Source organism: Anabrus simplex, chromosome 4 (genome assembly GCF_040414725.1).
Source record: "Anabrus simplex isolate iqAnaSimp1 chromosome 4, ASM4041472v1, whole genome shotgun sequence".
NCBI classification, from domain to species: Eukaryota; Metazoa; Arthropoda; class Insecta; order Orthoptera; family Tettigoniidae; genus Anabrus; species Anabrus simplex.
In genome coordinates this window covers 94,966,913-94,990,101 of record NC_090268.1, presented here as the reverse complement: position 1 = coordinate 94,990,101, position 23,189 = coordinate 94,966,913, and the positions used below count along the sequence as shown (strand labels likewise).

At 37.2% G+C, this 23,189-nt stretch overlaps 1 protein-coding gene across 1 annotated transcript in view; it reads left to right on the top strand.

Annotated features, from left to right (window-relative positions):
• The window catches only part of LOC136872183 (neuronal acetylcholine receptor subunit alpha-7), a 324,332-nt gene that overhangs the window by 147,665 nt on the left and 153,478 nt on the right, over positions 1-23,189 (top strand). Inside the window, exons 9-10 of the mRNA XM_067146019.2 lie at positions 678-764; positions 8,309-8,392. Of these exons, the coding sequence (XP_067002120.2) occupies positions 678-764; positions 8,309-8,392 (171 nt within the window). The remainder of the gene's footprint in view (positions 1-677; positions 765-8,308; positions 8,393-23,189) is intronic.

The following is a 23,189-nucleotide window of genomic DNA, read 5'->3' as shown; positions in this document are numbered from 1 at the left end:
GTTTTTATTGATTTTATATCGTTTGAAACTATGTTAAGTCAGAGAAATACTTTCGTAACCAAATCTGGGTGTTATTTGTGTGAGTGCCTCGCGAATACTTATTCCTTCAGGTTTGACATATACGGACGTAGAAAGCTTGCATCAGGCTTTCCTTAGGCCAAAACTCTGTGGAGGCAGTTATTCAGAATACACACACTCATTTGGTTGAAAGCAATCAAAGAAGTTCATGCTATTTTGTTTTATGTTAGTGAAAAATTTTGGCACTATCCTGATATAAATATGAACGGAACTATTCCTTTATTTAAGAATTACTTATGTATAAAGCGAAAACAACTGAAGTAAATTTAATTCTTTCTAAATTAATGATCATGTGATTAGAACTTTGCCTGCTTTTCTATCCATTGCAATTGTGTGTATTTCCAGGGGAGAATGAAGATTTAGTTCATCATAAAAAATGGGAAATAAGTAATACCGGTTTAACAAATGGGCAATTACTTCATTCAGTTATTAATCATTATATTAATTAATATGAATTGTTAGAGAGGTGTGCTTGTAGAAACGACGGGATAGTGCCAGAAGCACTGACAACGAGGACATAAAATCTCTTCCTCCTTTCACTACTTCCTCGTGCTTATAATTGTGGCCTTGCCCCCTTAATTGGATGTTTCTCCTTCCAGGTGTTACAATCCTACTCTCTCTGACTGTATTCCTAAACATGGTAGCCGAGACGATGCCAGCTACCTCAGATGCTGTCCCTCTATTAGGTAACCGTGCGTGCGTTATAATCAGCACGTGATCGAGGAACGTGTGCCTGTGTGACTGAACTACTTTAAACACTTTTAGACGTATAAAATGCTTGCGAGACAGAGGGGGAAAATACAGAATTATGTAGCCCTGTTGGCCTTTACAACAGGTCCGGGACTATCTTGTGTTTGGAGTACAGTCAGTTCGTCGCTTCGTTCCGACCGGAAAAATTAGATTAAAAAGTAATTCAGCCTAACAACGTAAGAAACATGATAGCCAAAGAAACGGAAAAGTTCATATAGGGTTATGTTTAGAAAAGTGTTTAAAAAGGAATTCCTTCTTCACAGTTCTCCACTCAACTACTATTACTACTCTCTAAACTTTCCGTTCTCACTTTTCTCTACGTTTCTCTTTCTCTCTTACATCCTTCTCCCACTAGATGATGCTGATTTACATCACTCGCTACTACTAACCTTTCACAAGCTGTCTTCAATGGTTCAATTTATAATCCATGTATTTTGTTAAATTTTTATATTATTATTTTATTACATGTATTAATTTGCTTCTATGTATCCTTCTTCATTCAAATTAATACATTATTAATTCACAAAGTGCTTTTTTCAGGATGTGAATCAATAGTTGTCTTAAACATAACGATATACATATATAAAATATACTTATATACAAACATGATATTTTATATATAAATTAAGTATTTTAGGACAGAAAAGAAACATGCAGTGAATGTTGAAAATTTTCTAAACTAAATTAGTATCTTAAAATGATGTATATATTTCAGTAGGTGGTTCGATTTGTTTGCAGAAGAGTGGCTTTGTAATTATTTAGTCTATTTTATTTCACATTGAAATTCAATATCCCTTATTTGTTTTATTGTATATTTTACTTAATTCTGTTTAATTTTATTCTAGAAATTTACATTATATACGAATCATATACAACATTTCCCGTCACTGCCCTTTATTTACTCCAAAACTTGGCTTTCTTGTGCTATGTTCCTGCTTGACATCTGTCTTGTTCTGTGACTGTACTCTGCATTCTTATTTCTCACATTCCCTTTCCTGCATTAGCATTACCTAATTTTTTCTTATTAATTTCGTGTGAAATTATGGGGAATTTTAAAAGTGAGTCACAAAGTAACCTAAACTAATAAGCACAAAAAAATGTATAATTTAGAATTTCCGTGTATAAACTATTATACTAACTCGTGCCATATCTTGTTAAAATGTCTTTCCTAATTGTCAAGCCGCTATCGCATGGTTGTTAATTTGTAATTCATAATAGAGATCTGAGTAATTCTGAAACGAATGTTTAGGAACATTGAACTTCGATCGATCAAAATCGTCTTCATATCAAATATAGCTCATTCATAATACAATTTTCAGTGTTGTTCAGTCTTGAAGCAGGCTACAAATATATTTTAAAAGTAATGTTAAATTAGGTTGCTCCAAACGCAATGATATAGAAAATAAATACTCAAAAATTAAACAACTGAAAATTGCGAAATAATTAGCCCTTCAAATTTGTATAATTCTGTTACATTGTGATAATGCGACACGAGTATATAATTAATTCTAAACGTATAACTGTTTGCATTTCTAAATGTATGAATTCTTTTGTGAAATATTACTCTTCTTAAAGCTGTACGCTGCATGCCACTATTATCGTAATCGAAACTTTTTGTGGGTGTTCAAACAATGAACGCATTGATTACTGTTGACAAGATTTTCCGTAATTACGCGCAAATTACTCAGCAAATAAATGCCGGTTCTCATAAAATAACAAAATTGTTTAAAAACCAACTAACAAGAATAATAATAGTAATAATAATATGTCACAAAAGCACTCACAAAATAAATAATTGGATACAGGAAAGTAGTCCGAGATTCCAGGAAAATTAGCCTATTTGTTTAAATTAAGTACAAATGAGGTCGACGTGTCTATTTAGAACTATAATACGGAAGGTGGCGGTATATCAAGAAAAGATAGAAAATTAGAACAATCTGAACAAAAACCACGGAAACATTCGTAGCGCCCTACAAGTTCTAGGAATTTTAACGTCAGTTTCACTGATCGGGAATGATGGAAGGAGCCATTAAAAACGAATATGTAGTAAGCTAAGCTTGGCTAGAGTGTATGGCACACAGTGGAAGGGGTACAAATAATAGGCACAAATTCAACTGCACATGCATTACCACTGCCCAAGCAGAACTATATAAGACTGTAAAAAATAAAATTTTCATTGGCCAATATTCCCATATTTGCGATAATTGGAAACGTAGTGAAAGTGGAATTAAGGTGGGAAAAGCTGCTGATGGTAGTTCATGCCATCGCTTGCCGGTTTCTACCAGTCTCCAGTAGCCATGAGTTTACTACATCAAAAATTTCTCCCGGTCGTCCAGTTCCTAAGTCCTCGCAAAAATGCCATGTGATATGGTCCAGTTATTGAGATATTTTAGTCGAAACAATTAATTATTATGTAATGCAATATCCATGGACAGAACCTTTTTGAGCTGAACTATCCGACTGCATAGTTTTGTGAATGTTCCATCAGTTATTTTCACATGTCAATTTTAGACGCCGTCATTCAACTTCATAATAATAATAATAATAATAATAATGTTATTTTCTTTGCGTCCCACTAACTACTTTTTAAGGTCTTCGGAGACGCCGAGGTGCCGGAATTTAGTCCCGCAGGAGTTCTTTTACGTGCCAGTAAATCTACCGACACGGGGCTGTCGTATTTGAGCACCTTCAAATACCACCGGACTGAGCCAGGATCGAACCTGCCAAGTTGGGGTTAGAAGGCCAGCGCCTTAACCGTCTGAGCCACTCAGCCCGGCATTCAACTTTATGAGTTATTTTAAATAATGGGCTAATGTAGTATAAAATAACTCAGCATTATTTTACCAAGCAAGACAAGAAATTTTAAATAAGGAGAAACAGGTTCATTATTTCCAAGGATGCGCTTCCAGGCTCCTCCGTGTTAAGTAAAATGTTTGAAATATGTTACATGCCATCAGACACTGTAAAATTGCTCTCTAAATGCAAATAGAAATTGATAAACTAAACATAAATCTATTTATTTTGAAGCTAATTATAGGCAACGTCTTCGTTAATATGATGGTATCATTGATTAGTTTGCTCCTCCATTAAGCAGTGAACAGAATACTGTACGGTACATGTTCATCTAATTTATCAATATTGTTTGGTAACTGGGTAGCCATAGACTCATTGAAATAAGAATAGAGTGTAGTCTAAAGTGATCAAAGACCTTTTAAAATTAAAGTGTCTTGAATCTTAGGAAGATTTCTGACAACGTGTCAACAAGTGACCGAATTCAAAGGAAGAAGATATGTTCAACAACAATCAACTACGTTCGTAAACAATCTGTTTGAGATTTTTACAAAGCAAAATGTATCGTAATCTGAATATAATAAATGCTGATTTCTTATTAATTAGTTTGAATCTTTTATCTGAATTGACACTCAGATAAATAGATGTCATTCAACATTTATCGATGTCATCACCAAACGACAAGGGACTTCTGCTGAAGTTAATAAATCCCTATTTAAGCTATTTATATTATAAAACATTTTGAAAAGAAATATATTTTCTATACTTTTCTCTTTTACCTGGAATAGTGGCGGAGGAGAATTATATGTAATCCTCGCCTCTTAATTATAATCGCAAGAGATAAAAGAAGACATTCGATGTTCGGAAATATAATGGTATCTGCACCAGAAATACACGAGCTTCAAGAGGTGAGAAATGAAAGACTTAAGACCCTAAAACGTAATGCCATGGGGTCAAAAGAGAGCAAGAGCTGACCAAAGGTATGCGGATAGGAAAGAAAGAGTGAACAGCCTAACACAAATAAGTGGAAGTAAAAGTAGATTCAGCTTAACTTTCTGCGTTTCCTCATTTAAACCTCCACAAATTTAGTTTCTACTGGGCTGTTACTTTTTTAATAAAACTCTTTAATCCTACCTTAAGAACAAGATTTTATAATATTTGTTTTATATTTTCCCCCCGGGATATTTCTAAATTTCCACTCCTGTACTAACTCCCTTTTTCCATAGGGACGGTTTCATCTTCGTTTTATTAATACGGGAAGATCGTAAAAATTCCAATTGTGTATTTTTCTCTATCTTTCATGACCATTATAATATCACGTTATAATGAACATCCAGTTGATCTTGTTAGTTGATACCTGTCTAAAATATCTGGTGAAACTGCTTCATACTAGTCCAAAACTTAATTAGCCGTGTATATAATTCTTGTAGCTTCTTTAATGCAATCTTCTTACCTTCGTACGTGCTGTAACTTTTCACTGCCGCAGTTAATAACATGTATTTTTATGACTGGAAGTATTTGTAGCTCATATAAGCAATGCATTATTTATAATTTGTACGTTTTGTGTTTTAAAAATAACATATTCTATTTTTTTTTATCATCCTGCACGTCATTCAACTGATATTCTGTATCCCGTAACCCTCATTGTTAAACACTTGTAAAAAGTTCAAAAATAACAACAGCGTAGTAGCCTTCTATTTCCATTCACTATAACTGATATGGTTTTCCAACAATGTCCGTCTGTCGTCTATTCACAAATATCAGTGTCATGCATCAACGGTGAACTCTAAAATTCTTCCAGGCTTTTCATATATTGTCAGGTGAAAATCGTTGACTAGTCTGTGAGCTATGCATAATGTAATTCGTAACTTTCCTATTCCCTGGGAAACTGGTGTACACTGTATACGTTAAAAACGGAAACACTCGTCTATACATGATCCTGAATATTTATAATAAGTTAAATAATTTTTGGTGCCATTAGGTGAAGTTTTACAATGCACGATTCAACATAAACACGTCGATTTTGCTTGATGTTTTTTGTTTCCCCCACATTTAATCATTGAAGGTATAAGAATAAGAATGTAATGTTCACTTGGTAATTATAAATTACTTAAAAATATACTGTATACATAAGAAAATCTTCGATCAATATATTAACAGGGTTGTACAATGGGAATGATTACATAAATATATGAATAGTTCAACTAACACACAAAATATTTTGGTTATTTTAGACGAATGAGATAAACTGTTAGAACTCTGTTAACATTTAATTGCAATCATCAGCATGTTTCGTATCTGTTCCGTCGCTCACTAATATTCATGTCGTTTATCTTGCCTTATTTACACAACTGATTGGTTTATATTGTTAAATTTACTCTACTTTTCATATAAGTTTTATGTATGAATTTAAATTCTACATAGAAAGCAAATGCAATTATAATACCTATACGAGCATATTTGGGATAATCCATCACCTTCTCCAAGCAAATCCTTTATTTATGAGCACAATCCTAGAACAGACGCTTAAATGTTATCCATTAACTAAATTAAATACTCCAGTTAAAATATATAAACCTCCTGAGAATTATATATAAATTAATTTGTAAATACAGAATAATAACCGCAGTAACGAATATAAATTACTGTAACTAAATATTCCATCAATATATTCCATATGTTTCCGTAAAAACTAAGACTGAACTATGATATTGAACAATGTGCCAGTTTTATGAATATCATGAATGTTTCGCTTGCAGTTGTTGTTCTTTACTCGGGCGTACTTAACAGCTTTCTATGTGGCTTGAGTATTCTACAACCACGCCTATTTGGTGTGGTCCTTGATTTGTGTCTCACTTTGTTGATGTTTCCTCAGTCAGCTTCTTCTTTTTCGATGTTCCTATTGCATGAAGAACAGTAAATCCCTAAATTTCCAAGGTATTCTCTGTTGCCACTTCATCGCTTTATATGAACATGCGCTTTAAAGTCTATTTCAGTACTGCAGTCGAAGTATTCATATTAATAAGTAGAAATGAGAGATACAAACTGAATTAGTTTAATACAATGAAAGTGCTATAATTAATGTGAGTGAGCAGACTTATACAGAAGTTCCAATAGAATCATTTACAGTTGAGTTGCAGTTGAGATATTTTACATTTGCTAATCTGAAATGGCAACATAGATCGAGTTTAATTTCTAATCACAACTATATATGTCTGATAAATAATATTATGTGTACTTCGAAAATTCCACAACTTAACTGCATGTTTTACCCATCCTAGTTAACATCACCCTAATACCCTATTGTTTATTGTTCGTGATTTTAGAACACTTATGTGTATCTTTAGAAACGTACCACCCGAAAATTGCATGTTGCTGTGTCCCTGAGTTATTTATTTCCCTTCTTAGATTATGTGTGCCCTTCTACGATTAGAACGTCTGTGAATGTTTATCTTCACCGTTGTTGTCTGTGTTCCAACCCATACATGTTAAATGTTTTCCAGATATGTGTTATCTTCTGTGTGAAATACTGTCCTGCATTTTAGGTTGTTTGGGTGCACCTGTTTCTTGCACAGCTGTGGCTCCACCCACCTAATAGACTTTAGTACGTAGTTTCTCAAGCTGTCTGTTTAGCACAAAATTTGCTATGTGAAAATATTGAACATTTCCAAGAGACCATTTCATTAACATATGAGGAAATCTCTTATTTTAAAAATATCACTTTCCTCTGCCCCACATAAAATATTGCAAGCAAATTATTTAGTTCCCGTTGGGAAACAGATAAATGTATGTAGGAAATCTTTAAAATTTTCACGTAACAAATAAAGCAAATTGATTAGTGATCCACCTATTAATACGAGAGCAACACTCCCCAATGTCCTCACCCGTGCTGTGCCCATAGGCACCGGCTTGTGATGTGCATGCTTAATAAAACCTTATATCTTCCTCTCATAGCCATGTGTGGAAAGAAGAGTGTTCCTTACCAGTTTGATGTTCATTGTGTGTGTCAGCTATGGAGTGCCGTGTATAATATTTTGTGATGAAAACCTAAATTGATAATGAATCATTTACTAAGATAAATGAAATTCAACCACAATTGTGATATTTAAACTAAACCAATAAACAAACAATGATATTTAGATAATATTGTTTCTAATTTTAAGAATAAGTCGGTGCCTTTGGTCCCTTCTTCTCCTCAACCTGGTTATTTTATTATTTCACCCCATGTGTCTAAGTTTTGCTTCTATCAAGTCATATAGCAGCTGCACTATATCCATTAGATCATTCTAGACTTAAATCTAACCACCTGTATATTTTGTCACAAATAGTTCCAAATATGATTCATAGAAAAGTACTGAAGTAAAATATTAGCCCCATAAATACTTAATAAATTTCAACTTGTCGGTCTTTTAGCTATATCGGTACTCATAGAGAAATAACCTCACATACCATCCATTAATTAACTCAAATCAATATTGCAACTTCAGTGTTGATTCGGGTTTGTCTTATTGTTCACTTCAGATATATAAATTAGAAATGAATACGCTACTACTGCTGGAACGGTTAAGATTATTTCTCTCTGGTATGACTACGAATAAATAACCAATTTTCAACATTTCCCATGTTTATTCTTAGTCTCGAAATTGAGTGTCCCGTTGATGATGCTGTAGTCGTGTTGTTTTCCCCACAGATGTCACTGTTCTACTGTCGCTCACGTTTTTCCTAAATATGGTGGCAGAGACAATGCCGCCAACATCCGAACGACCCCTAATAGGTAATAAAATTTTGCATCGTGCCTCTTGATTGCTGTAAATTGCTACTTGGACCGCAGAGGGCACTCAAAATAGATACCGATAATTGAATAAAGGCTTAGATATTCCTCAGCTCCGTGAACTAGAATATCGTATATTTAGCAAATTCCACAATACCACTCCCACCCTATCTATACATATATACACATCTTACATTTCACAGCAAACTTCTATGTTAAAATGACTATTAGTTTTGCATCTTTATTTACAGAAACATTGACATTAATCAAAACTTTATTATTGTTGGATGCCATATGATGAACAGCTAGATATAAATTTAGTGCAGGTCATATGGCTTTTAACAATAAATGATGTCACAGAATGAGGAGGGAAATATACCAGTGCACAACTTGTACTTCTGATGCTTTATTTTGTCGAAATTGGTTACTTTATGTGTTTTAGTAGACCCCTATTTGCATTCTCTGAATTATTTTATGTTATTTCCTTCTTAACTTACATGTATAATATCGTTTCAGGAAACTTAAGATCAATATTATAAATCGCGAAAGAAGATGAAAGGCAACAGAGAAGATCCTTATTATGGAATATAACTTATAAAATGTGTAAAGACCTTTTAGATTAATGCATCACATTCGTTATTTGGGATACTGCATCAATATTATCGTTCTGTAAACTGAAATTATAATACATGTAACTAGTTAACATAAGATGCAGTGTGTTAGTGATATCGAAGAAGGATATCAAATAATGATAGACATACTCATTAAATATTTGGGTAGGTAAACTGAACTAAATATACGGATGAGTCGTTTATTTAAACAATAGTTAACGAGGCATTTGAGATTAGTGAAAAATAACTTCATAAACTTTCTGTACAAGTAATAAAGTTTTGATGAATCATATCATAAAACAATATGCACACATTAATAAAACAAATATGCAGTTTAAAGCTTATATACTTAAGTGAAAAAAGTATTTATATATTTTATGATTACGATCTAGGTCATTTTGAGTGATATTGCCGTGAATAACTAAGAACAATATTAAAGAATCACCTCCTCATATTTCGTTTATTCTTTTACGTAGCGGAAACAAAAGGACAGAGTATTTTGCTTGTTAGTAGATCTAACTTTCCTGAATTGAAATTAATCTATGAACATGTATCGTATTAAAGCCACTGATCAACTTCGTATTCTGCAAACGAACCGAACGACTCGTGAACTGTAAACACGACGTAAATAAGTATAACGACAGCAATGCTTGAAGTAATGAATTATCGGATGAAAAAGGATAAATTACGTCAGGTTTATTGTGTAAGAATATCTATCACTTTAATTTCTTATTTTTAGTTGTAGTTTTCAATATATGTAGAAAATAAATAATATAACTTAAACAATAAATCGTCCTGATAACGGTGTTTGCGCCATGTTAGTTTGTGAAATATTCGAATAACCTACGAGCGAAAATATATGTACACTGGGATAATATTTGTATCTATAAATTGTAATTTGTCATCAAGTTTGTTAATAATATTTATGCACACTTCATTATGAAAGGAAAATAAAACATTGTATCGAAGTATAAATACTACTGAAGTGTCTGGTTCCATGGCTAAATTGTTAGGGTGCTGGCCTTTGGTCACAGGTGTCCTGGGTTCGATTCCCAGCAGGATTGGGAATGTTAACCATCATTGGTTAATTTCGCTGGCACTGGGGCTGGGTGTATGTGTCGTCTTCATAATCATTTCATCCTCATCACGATGCGCAGGTCGCCTACGGGAGTCAAATCAAAAGCCCTGCACCTGGCAAGCCGAACATATCCTCGGACACTCCCGGCACTAAAAGCCATACGCCATTTCATTTCACTATTGAAGTATACTATTCTTGAAGTTAAATATAAACGATTGTGTTTCATGCTCACGCCCGGCATTTTCAATTACTTCAGCCCCTATTATTTCTACACGATTAGAATATGGGTGAAAATTTGAAGCTAGTAGGAAGATCGATTCAAATTACTGTTAAGCATGAAATATCTTTCTTAATTCAATATATAATAAATCTAACTTGAACGTCTTAGTGAATAGAAATTTTACTATCCAAGTAGGAAAATTTAGGAATTCATTAGTATTTCATAGTAACAGAAAACAGAATTCCAGTAGAAATAGCATAATGTGTATAGCATGGAGCACGTCAATAATGTAATATTTGTTGCATATACAGTATATAAAATAATCGTATCAGAGAGTTGTGTAGAATCTTAAGATATTCACTAAGTGTTATACATAATATATAGAATACTGGGCGAGTTGCCGAGTATCACAATCATCCTACTTTTCATTTGATAAAGTTCTAATCTTAACATACAAGTTCTTATCGTGTTAGCTCCGACAGAGAATAAGAGATCCATGTTAAAATGACATCCAGTAGCGGTGGTGGTAATGTTTATTGTTTTAACTGGAATTATAACTAGGCAACCATCCCCTTTTAACACCAATCACAACAGGAAGAATAAGAGTATCAACCCTTCGAAGTATCGGTTAGTGGAAGGAACAAAAAACGGCACGGAGCTGAAAGACTGCCTAATACCTTCGGGGTCGGAAGAGAAGAAGAATTAACCACAAGAGGGCGGATAGAAGAGATGAAAATGAAACGCCTGTCACAATAAAGTGGATGCAACGCCAGGAGCACATTTGTTGTCACCATCCCACTCTTACAGACTAAGAGTCGCTGAGGGTCAAACCTCTTCGTCACCTCTTGCAACAGAAGAGGGTATATTGGATGTATTATATGCCCCCAACGACAGGCAGTATAATAGCAGGCGAGAACTGAACTTCTACACTTTACCGCACCGTCCCCGAGTGTTGACCATCACCCGGTAGAAGAATTATTGCTGAACGTTATGCAAATACAACATCTCAAACATCCATGTGCCGTAACGCTGCGCTGGAATGTGTCTGTTTCCCTGTGTTCAGAATGGGTGTATCCTACCTGTGAGTAATAGCACTTGCTGAGAAACTCCGTGGGCCTACATTGCCTGTGATGTGAGCAACACCATGAGTATACGTGTCCTGTGATTAATTCCACTAAGTAAGGAACACCACGGGAATACCGGCGCCCGTGGTTATCCCCATTATGTGAGGAACACCATCGGTCTACGTTGCTTGTGAATAGTACCCTGATGTGCGAAGCACCATGGGTTCGTGTTACCTGTGAGTGGTGCCATTGTGTTTGACATACCGTGAGTCTACATTACCAGTAATTAATACCACCATCCAAGACACACCATCTACGTTACCTGTGATTAGTACCACTATAGAAAGAACACCATGGTTCTGCTTTACTAATTTGTACCAATATGAGGGGCCGGTAACCTGGATTTTGGACCTCTTTAGATAATAAGCATCATCCCAGTAATTTAGACGTTGTGAATTGGACCCAATGATCGTTTTTGTTTCACTATCGTTTTTCCATCATCATTCGTTTTAGATTATAGTCAGTGGATTCATTATAAAGTTTTCATTTTCATTTCTTTACACCTTGTACCATTAGGGGCCGACGACCTAGTTGTTAGGCCCTTTAAACAACAAAGATCATCATCATCAGAACTCAAACATCACCGCATCATAACCGAGCGCCCTCGCTGCACAAAGAGAGGACAGAACGCAATTTGTTTATTCTGCATTTTGACGCTGAGAGTGCGGTCTTGACATGCATTGCTAGAGGTAGTTTTTCAAGTTTGTTTCAGCTCCAGTGCCAGCTTTACTTTTTAAAATATAAAAATATAAACGCACACATTATCAAGTGTAGCGGTTATAGAATGTGGATTGTGCCACTCTAAAATAATCATAACATTACGTTTTATCATCCACCGGATGAAGTTACAGGTGGTAGTGGTGGTGGTGATGTTTGTTTTAAGAGGAAATACAACTAGGCAACCATTCTCTATATAACACTAATCACAGAGAGGGAAAAATGGAGGGTTCGACACTTCTAAAAATGAAGATATTGGCCAAAGAATGACAAGGGCCACGAAGGGCGTGAAAATGGAAGGCGCCCGAGGCCTCGAATGCTGTAATATCGTCTGGGTAGTAAAAGAACAAGGTCTCCCATAAGTCCAACCCCTCGTCCACGTCGTGGGAGACGGGCAAAGTAATAAAGTAAGGGATTGCCTGGTGGGCTCATGCACAGTGGGGATTGCGTGTGCCCCGTGACGGCTTCGGTAGCTGTGAAGGCCCAGCAGGAACTCTGAAAAGTGGCGGCTAACGGGGCTATGGTGAAGATGCTGCTGCCTTGTAGTATGTGGGGTTGGTTCTCCAAAGGCTAAGGGAAGAAAACCCTGATTAAAAATTACCCGTCCTCCGGAAGAGGTTGGACGTAGGGCTGACACCCCGCTCTGTAAAAAATGTCAAGTTGCGAAACTTCAACGAAAGAAAACCGGACTGATCAATGGAGACAAACTTGGCGTGGAAAATGACAATGATAATCAACTATCAGTGCATGAAAGAAAGAAAAGAAATAAGATCTGCGGTAAATGGGCTATAGGAATTGGAAAGTTTTAGCATTGGATCGAGATAAATGGCGGAAGATTGTTGAAGAGGCCAAGGTTCACAATGAACTGTAGAGCCATAGAAGAAGAAGGAAGAGAACAAGAGTTGACCAAGGGCAGTTGGATAGGATAGATGAAACTGACAAGCATGACACAAGTAAGTGGAAGCATTGCAAGTACTCAGCTAAGGGCGCAGTGGCCGCCAACCCACGCTTCCAAGTTAAGATCCCCTGGGGCTCCTTTCAGTCGCCTCTTACGACAAGAAGGTGTTACCGTGGGTGTTATTCTACCACCCCCACTCAAGGGGGGTGAATGAGGTTAAAGCGTGTAAAATCTTCAACAGGTCTTGGTTTCCAAGCATTGTGTACCCACTTCCTTTTCATTCGGGTTTGACTTCTTCAATGCTCGTCGTCTTCTTCCCCCCTAACGCGAATGTTATAACTCCCAAGTCACTTTTAGGAAAGCTGCTGAGCAATTTACCCTCAAAATGTTAAAGAAAACTGACAAAGCCTTCGGAAAGGTGGAAGCCGTTAGGCACACGGCAATAACACAGGCGAGCTGCAGACAAGTATGGTGTTCTAGAGGGACGAACACAGGCAAAGTACAGCAACACTACGGTCCTGGCACGATGCGGTAATATGAGTCCAGACCTTAAGAGGTAGTACTTCTCAGCATCCTAAAGAGATATAACAATTGATAATTATATTTTGGTTATAAACATGAACAGAATAAATCAATATCAGCGCTTGCCTAAGTCTGGTCACCGCGGAGTCGCTAGTATTAAACATCAGCAGCAAGAGTATTCAGAGTCATCAATTATTATTTTCTTATAATATTATTCAGAGATTATAAATAAACATTATTTCTAGAATGAAATGATTTATAAATATTCTAAAAACATAAATGTACAGAAGAAAATGTTGTTTGACTGGATGTTTTACAATGTACCAAGTTACTCTTGAATACTCCTTGTCGGGTACATTTTTCGGCTAAAAGTTAAAGGAATGACTTTATTAAAAGATGGAATAATGGTATAGAAACTGAGTGTTACATCAGGTCTTCTATGGGGAAGTACGATCTGTTTGATCATCACTTTTTAAATGGATGGGAGCCTCAGTCCCACAAAGGATACTGGCGACATGTTAAAAACTGAACAACCATGAAAGAAACAGTCACTAAAACTGTAAAAATCCCGGGGCAACACAAGGTGCGATCCAAAGTATTCAGAGCGAAGAGCGTGACATACTGTGAACATCACACTCATTTCGTGGACGTTTTGATACTGTCGACAAATCTCTCTGACTGTATTCTTCTGAGTAAAACTGTTCTCTATTCTGAAAGGAACTAAAGACCCGTTGAAGACGACTTGTAATAATGTACATAAACATGTTATTGCTCTGAGCTTGAAAGAAACTCCGTGAATTATTATAGTCTAATAATTCTGTTGTATCATCTCTTGAAACAACATCCACCACAGGAATAAGCACATTGAACATATTCTCCCATATATTGGATAATCTGAATTTGCAGTAAATTTTCGTACCGGAACTTCGCAAACGCGTTAAACATCTGTAATGTATTGGATTTAATACAAGGAAATTCTGAGAAATTTTTAGGATTGCTGTGCGCGACTATGAGTCTTACAGATTTCACAAGTTTATTTTGAACTGTCACATATTCTGTAATAGTTTTCAGTGTTCCTGGAGACGTGACTTCTCGATCGTGGTACTCTTAACGTAGTTAACGCTTCAATCAAGTTCTATCAAATTCCATTTCAATATAAAATTACATTGAACATTATGAATGAAGTGTTTCTTGACATCATTAGAAAGGAATTAATGATAAATCAAGTATATTCCGGGTGCACTGTACCATCTTGGAGCTAAATTCCGATCATTTTTCTCATGACCCCTAAGAATATTCGAATATACTTACTAAGTACTATCCCAGTGTACATTAAAAAGTAACTTATTGTATAAATTACCAATATTAATCAACTATAATCACTAAATTCATAAACAGTAAAGAACAATATCTTGAAATCATAATAATAATATTATACAACACTTATCAACACATGTCTTAAAATATCTATCTCTAGTCGTTCAAAACTTTATGAAATGTCATGAACACACTAAATTTCATAATTCATTGTTTTGTTGTACATCTTTATTTTTCTGTTGCACTTACGTTTTAGCTGAGCAGTTAATTATTCTTAATTTAATTTTTACTAAAGTACATTACCAAATACCTGTAAAATAATGGCATTACATATTTAGTTCTTTCATTTTCTTTCATTCACTCATATTTCTTTCTTTCTTTCTTTCTTTCTTTCGTTCTTTTGCTTGAGTGCATTTACAAATACCGTTTACCCATTTATTCCCCCGATTTTATACTCTCTTTAAGTTTTAATACCATACACAAGTGGTTGTTTTTCAGAAATCAGCGATGATCACTAACATAGATTTTCCCTGTTTCAGGTGCTGTTTAAGATTGCATCTCATGGCTAATAGATTTTCTTCTTGCAGTGTCATCCTGAACGATGATTGAAACGCATAAAAATAGGAGAGTGTGAATGTGTACTTTTATGTATGATACCCCTCCCCGATCGCTTAGAAAGCACCATGAAGTCAAATCTATCACCAGGTATGAGTAATTAGTCTAATATCTATGTACATTATGAAGAAGACTTTGTTAAATTTAATCGACCTGAACAAAATTATGCCTATTCTTCTTGGAGAGGAAGGTGAAAAAATTATTAATAATGTTTATTGCCATATGTCTACCTTTATAATTTTCTCAAGAGGCTATGTCTTTTGTTTATGAATTAGGCGAACTGTTCAGGTACAAACATCTTTTCTATTTCATCTGTATCTAAAAATCTAGCTTCTGTATAAATATGTCGAAACTAGTCTAAGAAAAGTTTATTTTGGCTATTCTAACGTCCAGTTACCAATTTCTAGTATTTTTAATACAACAATTAGGTATTAGTTTAGATTATTCCACCAGTCCTTTATAACGTTCGTATTCAGCGTTGCACGAAATAGCAAAAACTATTATACACTAGCAAATGTACCCGCGCTTCGCTACGGTATTCTACCTTGTAAACAGAGTTCTACATAAGTTACTGTACACGCAGTGAGTAAGATTATATTAAATTGCATGTCTCTTAGCGCTATCCGAGAAACAAACCGGTGAAGACGCTATATGTTGTTTCTGATGTTAGGTGCACGTTGGGGAAATGTTGATGAAAATGGCAGGAAACATTTCCTACTGCCATTCACTATCAGTTCGGGAGTTTCTACAATCACGGCAGGCTCACCAGCCAACTGCCATTCATTATAATGACAGGCTCCCTTCCCTAATGCTAGTCACAATCGATTTGGAGAGATTTGATTAAAATCGAGAAGTGTTGAACTATCTAAAGTATAAAGAAACGAGATACGACAATAAGGCACAGGAATAAAGTTGAAGATCTCTCCAAATTGAGCAGTGATTGTGTAATCTGCTTTGTGAAATGACTTACCGTTTAGAAAGCAGTTACCACGAAACGAAGGTCTGCACGTAATTGCCTCCATATTTCGATATTTCCGTGGCCTAAAAGTACAGTAATTCATTTGAACAGCCTGGAATTTTCGCTCAAAGGAAAGAGTGTCCAGTGACCAAGCGAAATTATGTAGGTACATAACAAAATTCGTTTAAAATGAAAGGACGTTCACACGTAGTCCACAAATTTTACAGAAAATTAATAGTATAGGAGAAAATAGAGGAAAACTGTTGTGGATTCCCCATAAATATCCATTCTATTAAGTGGTTTTTAAATAATATGCATATCTAAACCTTCCCCTGGACGAGTATACTCTATATATGAAGTCTGCTCGTGATCTGTCCGGCAGTTTCACCGTGATAATGGAGCAGACGTACAGACAGACGAACAAACTTACACGAAAGCTAAAAACCACTGATACGGTCTTAAGTTGCAATAAATCGCATAAATATCTGAAAAATGGGCAAAACAAACGAAATAATAGACAGCGGACCCCTACAAATTTATTTTCTAGATTTGCGATATTTTTCTATTATGATCATATCACTTCAATAGATAATGTTTATGATATGGCAGCATTTTTAAATCTAGTAGGAAGGAATTTTATGATTTCATTTCAATATAATTTCCTCAGGACAATTTTTCTTCCACCAGCAGCAAAGAATAATGTGACGAATAAGCGTTGCTATCAGCTACAGCGCACAGGAAGTCCATTTGACGCAATTCAAGCTACCTCTGCGTCAATGTCTACGTTCTGTTTCACTCTACCAGACAGTAAAGTAAGCTGGATCTCTACGTTAACAAGATCAGCCATGGAATCAAGCAGATTACGTATACTATCCTGCTGTAGATTTATCCGCACTTGTTGCAAATCATGAAATTAACTAATGGAAGTTAAAATCCCCAACCCAGCCGGGAATCGAATTCTGGCTCCCTTGAACCAAAGGCCAGCATGCTAACAATTTAGCCATGGAGCTGGAAGACGACTTCTAGGTACTCGACCAGAAGGGGTAGCACAAGGCACCGCAGGATTTCTTTAGTGCAGGAATGGGCCTCAATATCACCACTGGTAAAGATGACGATTATATGTGATTAACACTACAAACAACCATGTAAACGTGCCCCACTCTAAATTTAGGTAAATACTGTACTGTAGTGATTATCTGCTACCAAAGAAAATTGTGATTCGTTGTCAGGGACAATACGTCACATCAGGTTACTTGCTACTCACAAGACTGCAAGCGAAAGTAATTGCAACAAATGTGTAGGTCCCCGCGGTCGTAGGTTTGCCTATTCTAGAGATAAAGCACCCTAGTGAATTTTATCCCGTGTCTCTGGATGGTAGTCCACGAAGCCGTTTGAGCAGACCTGTTCGTACCAATCTAAGAAACAAACGATCCTTCCTTCTGGTCGTCTCTTCGGGTCGTCCAAAAAAACGGTCCGTTGTCTATTTGACAACCTTCACGAGTTCATTGTCCCCAACAATCAGACTTTGAGTAGGGCTACGTACTCCCTTTTTCAGTTAAGCATAAACAATAGAGTGCGTGGGAGGTATTTGCATATGGTTCCCGTCATTTACTATTTAGTTAGTATGATTTATGGATTCGAAATTCGCCTTAACAAACTTGGATTGAGTTACGACTTCCATGATTACAATTTTGCATTCAAAAAAATCTTTCTTTGAATAAGCTTCAAAGTAACAGAATTATAGCCCCGTATGGGTGGGGGACACATTTGAAGGATACACCCATGGTATCCCGTGCCTGTCGTAAGAGGCGACTAAAAGGGTCCCCGGAACTTTCAACTTCGGAGCGTAGCTTGTTGACCACGGGGCCCCTAGCTGAGTCCTGGCATTGCTTCCACTTACTTGTGCCAGGCTCCTGACTTTCATCTATCTTGCTTGGCCTCCCTTGGCCAACTCTTGTTCTTTTCCGACCTCGACGATATTAGAGCATTCGAGGCCCAGGGAGTCTTTCATTTTCACACCCTTCGTGGCCCTTGCCTTTCTTCGTCCGTTACTTCATTTTTCGAAGTGACTGATCGTTTCTTTTTTCTTCTTTCCTCTCTCTGTCTACCCCTTGTGGGTGGGGGACGCAGACGAAGAATACACCCACGGTATCCCCAGCCTGCCGTAAGAGACGACTAAAAGGAGCAACCAAGGGATGATCCAATTAGAACCATGAAACTCCTTGTGATTAGTACCATCACGCGGGGAACACAATGGGTCGCCTTTACTTGCGAACAGTACCACTATAGGTTTGTGATTAGTAGAATCAGAAGGTGAGTCTGTATGAGTTTTCCAATACCCGTGATTAGTACCATTGTGAGAAACACCACGGGTCGGGGCGTTGCCTGTGATTAGTACCACTATATGAGCGACACCGTGGGTCTGCATTTCCTATGATTAGTACCCACTATATAAAGAACACCACGGGAATACCGGCGCCCGTGATCAGTACACCTAGGTGAGGAACACGATGGGTTTGGGTTGCCTATGAGTGGCGCCATTGTGTGAGAAACACCATAGGTCCGCGTTACCTGTACGAAGTACAATACTTGTGAGTAGTACCATAATGTGTGGAACACCGTGAGTCTACGCTACTTTTGATTAGTACCACAACATGACGAATACCACGGTTCTACAGTACTTTACTAGCGATAAGTACCATTATGAGGTGCCGTTGACCTGGAATTTGGACCCCCGTAGACAACAAGGATCCTCGATTCAGGATTGTGCTTTAGAAGCGGTCCGTTGGTCAGGAATACAATTGGTTATGACATTTTCTGAGTCGGATCCATTGATTGTTTTGAATGCATATCCAGCCATCCATTCTTCATCATCGTATTTTTTATTCCGATCAGTGGATGATTTTGAATTTTTGAATTGTCACTACATTTCTTCTCACTTCGTACCATTAGGGGTCGATGACCTAGATGTTGGGCCCCTTTAAACAACAAGCATCATCATCAACATAAATGTAGAATTTATGAGAATACTACAGACTTGTGAAGCCTCCGTGGCTCAGACGGCAGCGCGTCGGCCTCTCATCGCTGGATACCGTGGTTCAAATCCCGGTCGCTCCATATGAAATTTGTGCTGGACAAAGCGGAGGCGGTACAGGTTTTACTCCGGGTACTCCGGTTTTCTCTGTCATCTTTCATTCCAGCAACACTCCATTCTCATTTCATAGCATTTATCAGTCATTAATAAATCGCTTTGGGAGTGACGACCCCATCCTACTAATAGCCTATATCTGCTTCATTCATTCCATCCGTGACCCGGTCAATGACTGGAAGACAGGTTGTAGGTTTTCATTTTCACTACAGACTTGTCGATTAGACTGTAATACGTAGATAGATCGTCCTGTTCCTGTTGCAACAGATTCCTTACAGACTTCATGAATCAACACTGTGTTTATTCATTACTAAATATTATTCACCTTACTGACATTGAAGTCGAAGTTACATTTTTAATGATGTCAATTTGCAACTCTAGTAAGAAAAATGGTGTTTTAAATCAATTAGGAACGTACATACGACTACAAAAATCGAATACACACTAGGTATTACTTAAAAGACGTAATTCCATTTGTGCTGTTGTTAGCTTGATGCGAAACGATCTTGGCTCTTTGGGTGATATATTCCCTTAAAATTTTACATCAAGTACAGTGTGAATTTTTAAGTACGATTCTGGTTAAATAGAATAAGGATTCAGTTCATATCCACAAGCAAATAAGACCCTCCCGTTTAGCGTCATCTGTTTAATTCACCTATGCGGCTCAAAGGAAAATAATTACCGTTGTTTCGATTGTAATAAAATACGTTTAATCACTGTGTTTTTTTAGAAACAGGGAGATAGAATGTGAATATCCTACATGCTGTGTATCACTTGCAAGTAAATCATTTTGCTAGTTCGATTCAGACGACCTATTTGAAAATGATCACCGCACTGAAGAGTAAGATTTGCATTAAAATCGCCACCCAAAGCCCACCTGATAGGCATGGTCGTTAAGGCGTCCAGTCTATATATAGCGGTTGGCCGGTTCGTGTCCCATTGGTCGAACAAACTTTCACCATCATAATGTTGGTAGGGTAGTAAAGGTGGTGGTATGCAATTTCTACTCACTAGATTCCGTGATAAAAGGCTGGATTCAATTTCAAAACTCTCCTCGTTGTTCATATGGAGTGTGGGCATACGACACTGTTGATGGTGATTCGTCTGTCGGATGGAGACGTTATTCGACAGGAGCTGTCTATGAACCGACGCTCTCCCCACCTCATTATCATCATACCACATCCAGACTTGCAGTCGGCAATGGGCGTCTAGTAGAAAGACCTGCTCCTGGTGAGCCGAACATGTCCTCAGGATCTCCTGGTACAGCAGAATATGACACGGATTATAAGGATGCTGTGTATCCTTTGCGTGCCACAAATTTCACGAATTAATTTCATTATTCTGTAGAGGGTCAGGGAAACCGGAGTTCTATCGGGCGACTTGTTTCTGAGTTGTTTTATTTTAGCCATTAAATATCGGAAGAGTTACCTGAAGTCTCTTCTATGCCGACATTGCAAGTCATGGAGGACCATATGCTTTTCTTCTCTCAATCAATCAATCAATCAATCAATCAATCAATCAATCAATCAATCAATCAATCAATCAATCAATCAATCAATCAATCAATCAATAAATAAATAAATAAATAAATAAATAAATAAATAAATAAAATAAATAAATAAATCACCACTGGTCTCTATTTAGGGCAGTCACCTAGGTGGCATATCTCTTATCAGTTTTTGCCAATTTTTTTCTTAAGAAATATCAAATGAGTTGGAAATATCCAACTACCTCTGCCAGATCCAGAAGGCCAATAGTCTGCAACTATTTCGCAGATGATCCATCGTCTATGTTCTGTTTCTGTAACACACGCCGAACAAGATAACCGACAGAATCAGACGAGGGCTAGTTCTCCTTAATTTATAGCATGCTGCAGGGTTTTATCCTAATTACAGAAGCCTTCCCTTGAAATTCCTCGACAAATCGAATGAAATACAGGGTTATTATAAATGCTTTGAGCGCTTCCAAAGCTCTACAATAACTTTATTATTTGACATATTGTCACAAGGTTTTGCACACACATGGAAAAATTCAAAAATGTTTTTGTTTGACATTTAAAAATGTTCGATATGTGCCCCTTTAGTGATTCTGCAGACATCAAGCCTATAATCAAGTTCGTCCCACACTCGGCGCAGCATGTCCCTATCAATGGATACGAAAGCACGGTTGATGCGAGCTCGCAGTTCTGGCAGGTTTTGTTGGGAGAGGAGGTGTAAACACCGGGTTTTTCACGTAACCCCACACAAAGAAATCACACGAGGTTAAGTCAGGAGAGCGTGGAGGTCATGACATGAATTGCTGATCATCAGCTCTACCACGACCGATCCATCGGTTTGGCAATCTGCTGTTTAAGAATTGACGAACATCACCACGGAAGTGGGGTGGAGTACCATCCTGTTGGAGGACGAAGTCCGCGCTGTTCTTCAGTTGCGGCATGAGCCAATTTTCCAGCATGTCCAAATATACGTGTCCTGTAACGAATTTTTTGCAGAAGAAAAAGGGAACGTGCATTTGAAACCGTGAGACTGCACAAAACACATTAACTTTCGGTAAATTTCGAATGTGCTGCACGATAGCGTGCGGATTCCCTACACCCCCCCCCCCTCCCATATTCGCACATTGTGTCTGTTCACTGCACCATTAACAAAAAATGTTGCTTCATCACTGAAGACGAGTTTCGTACTAAACTCATCCTCTTGCATACACTGTTGCAACCGCACCGAAAATTCAAGGCGTTTGACTTTGTCATCGGGAGTCAGGGCTTGTAGCAATTGTAAGCGGTAAGGCTTCTGCCTTAATCGTTTCCGTAAGATTTTCTAAACGGTCAGATATGGTATGTTCAGCTCCCTGCGTGCTCTCTCCGTCGACTTCTGTGGGCTACGCGTTAAACTTGCCCGCATGCGATCAACAGTTTCTTCAGCCACTGCAGGCCGACCCGTTAAATTCCCCTTACAGAGGCATCCTGAAGCTTTAAACTGCACTTACCATCGCCGCATGGAGTTAGCAGTTGGTGGATCTTTGTGGTACTTCGTCCTGAAGTGTCGTTGCACTGTTATGACAGACTGATGTGAGTGGATTTCAAGCAGAGCAAACGCTTTCTCGGCACCTGTCGCCATCTTGTCTCACTGCGCACTGCTCACTGCAGCTGCGCTCTCGTGGCAGAAATCTGAAGTGCGACTTGAGCAGACCAAAACGTTTTGAGTTTTTCTACATGACTGATGATTTTCGTGACCATATGTCAATTCATGGAGCAACAGTGAATTTATGAAATCGCTTCAATCATTGATAATAACCCCGTAAAATCTAATCTAATTCAATTTTGTTTAATCTAATACCGAGCGAGTTGGCCGTATAATATACATACAGCTTTAAGGTTTAACATACTTTTCTTCGCAAGTTCGCTTACTCTACGTGACGTCATGTTGCCTGGACCGGAAGTTGGCAGGAAACATGTCATGATTCAAGCACTCAGCGATATCCGAACACTCTTTGCTTTGAGCATATTTGGTTTAAATTTCTTAAAATTAAACAATATATTTAATATCACAGAAAAACACCAACTAAAAATAGCTACAGTCTTTTACTTTTATCA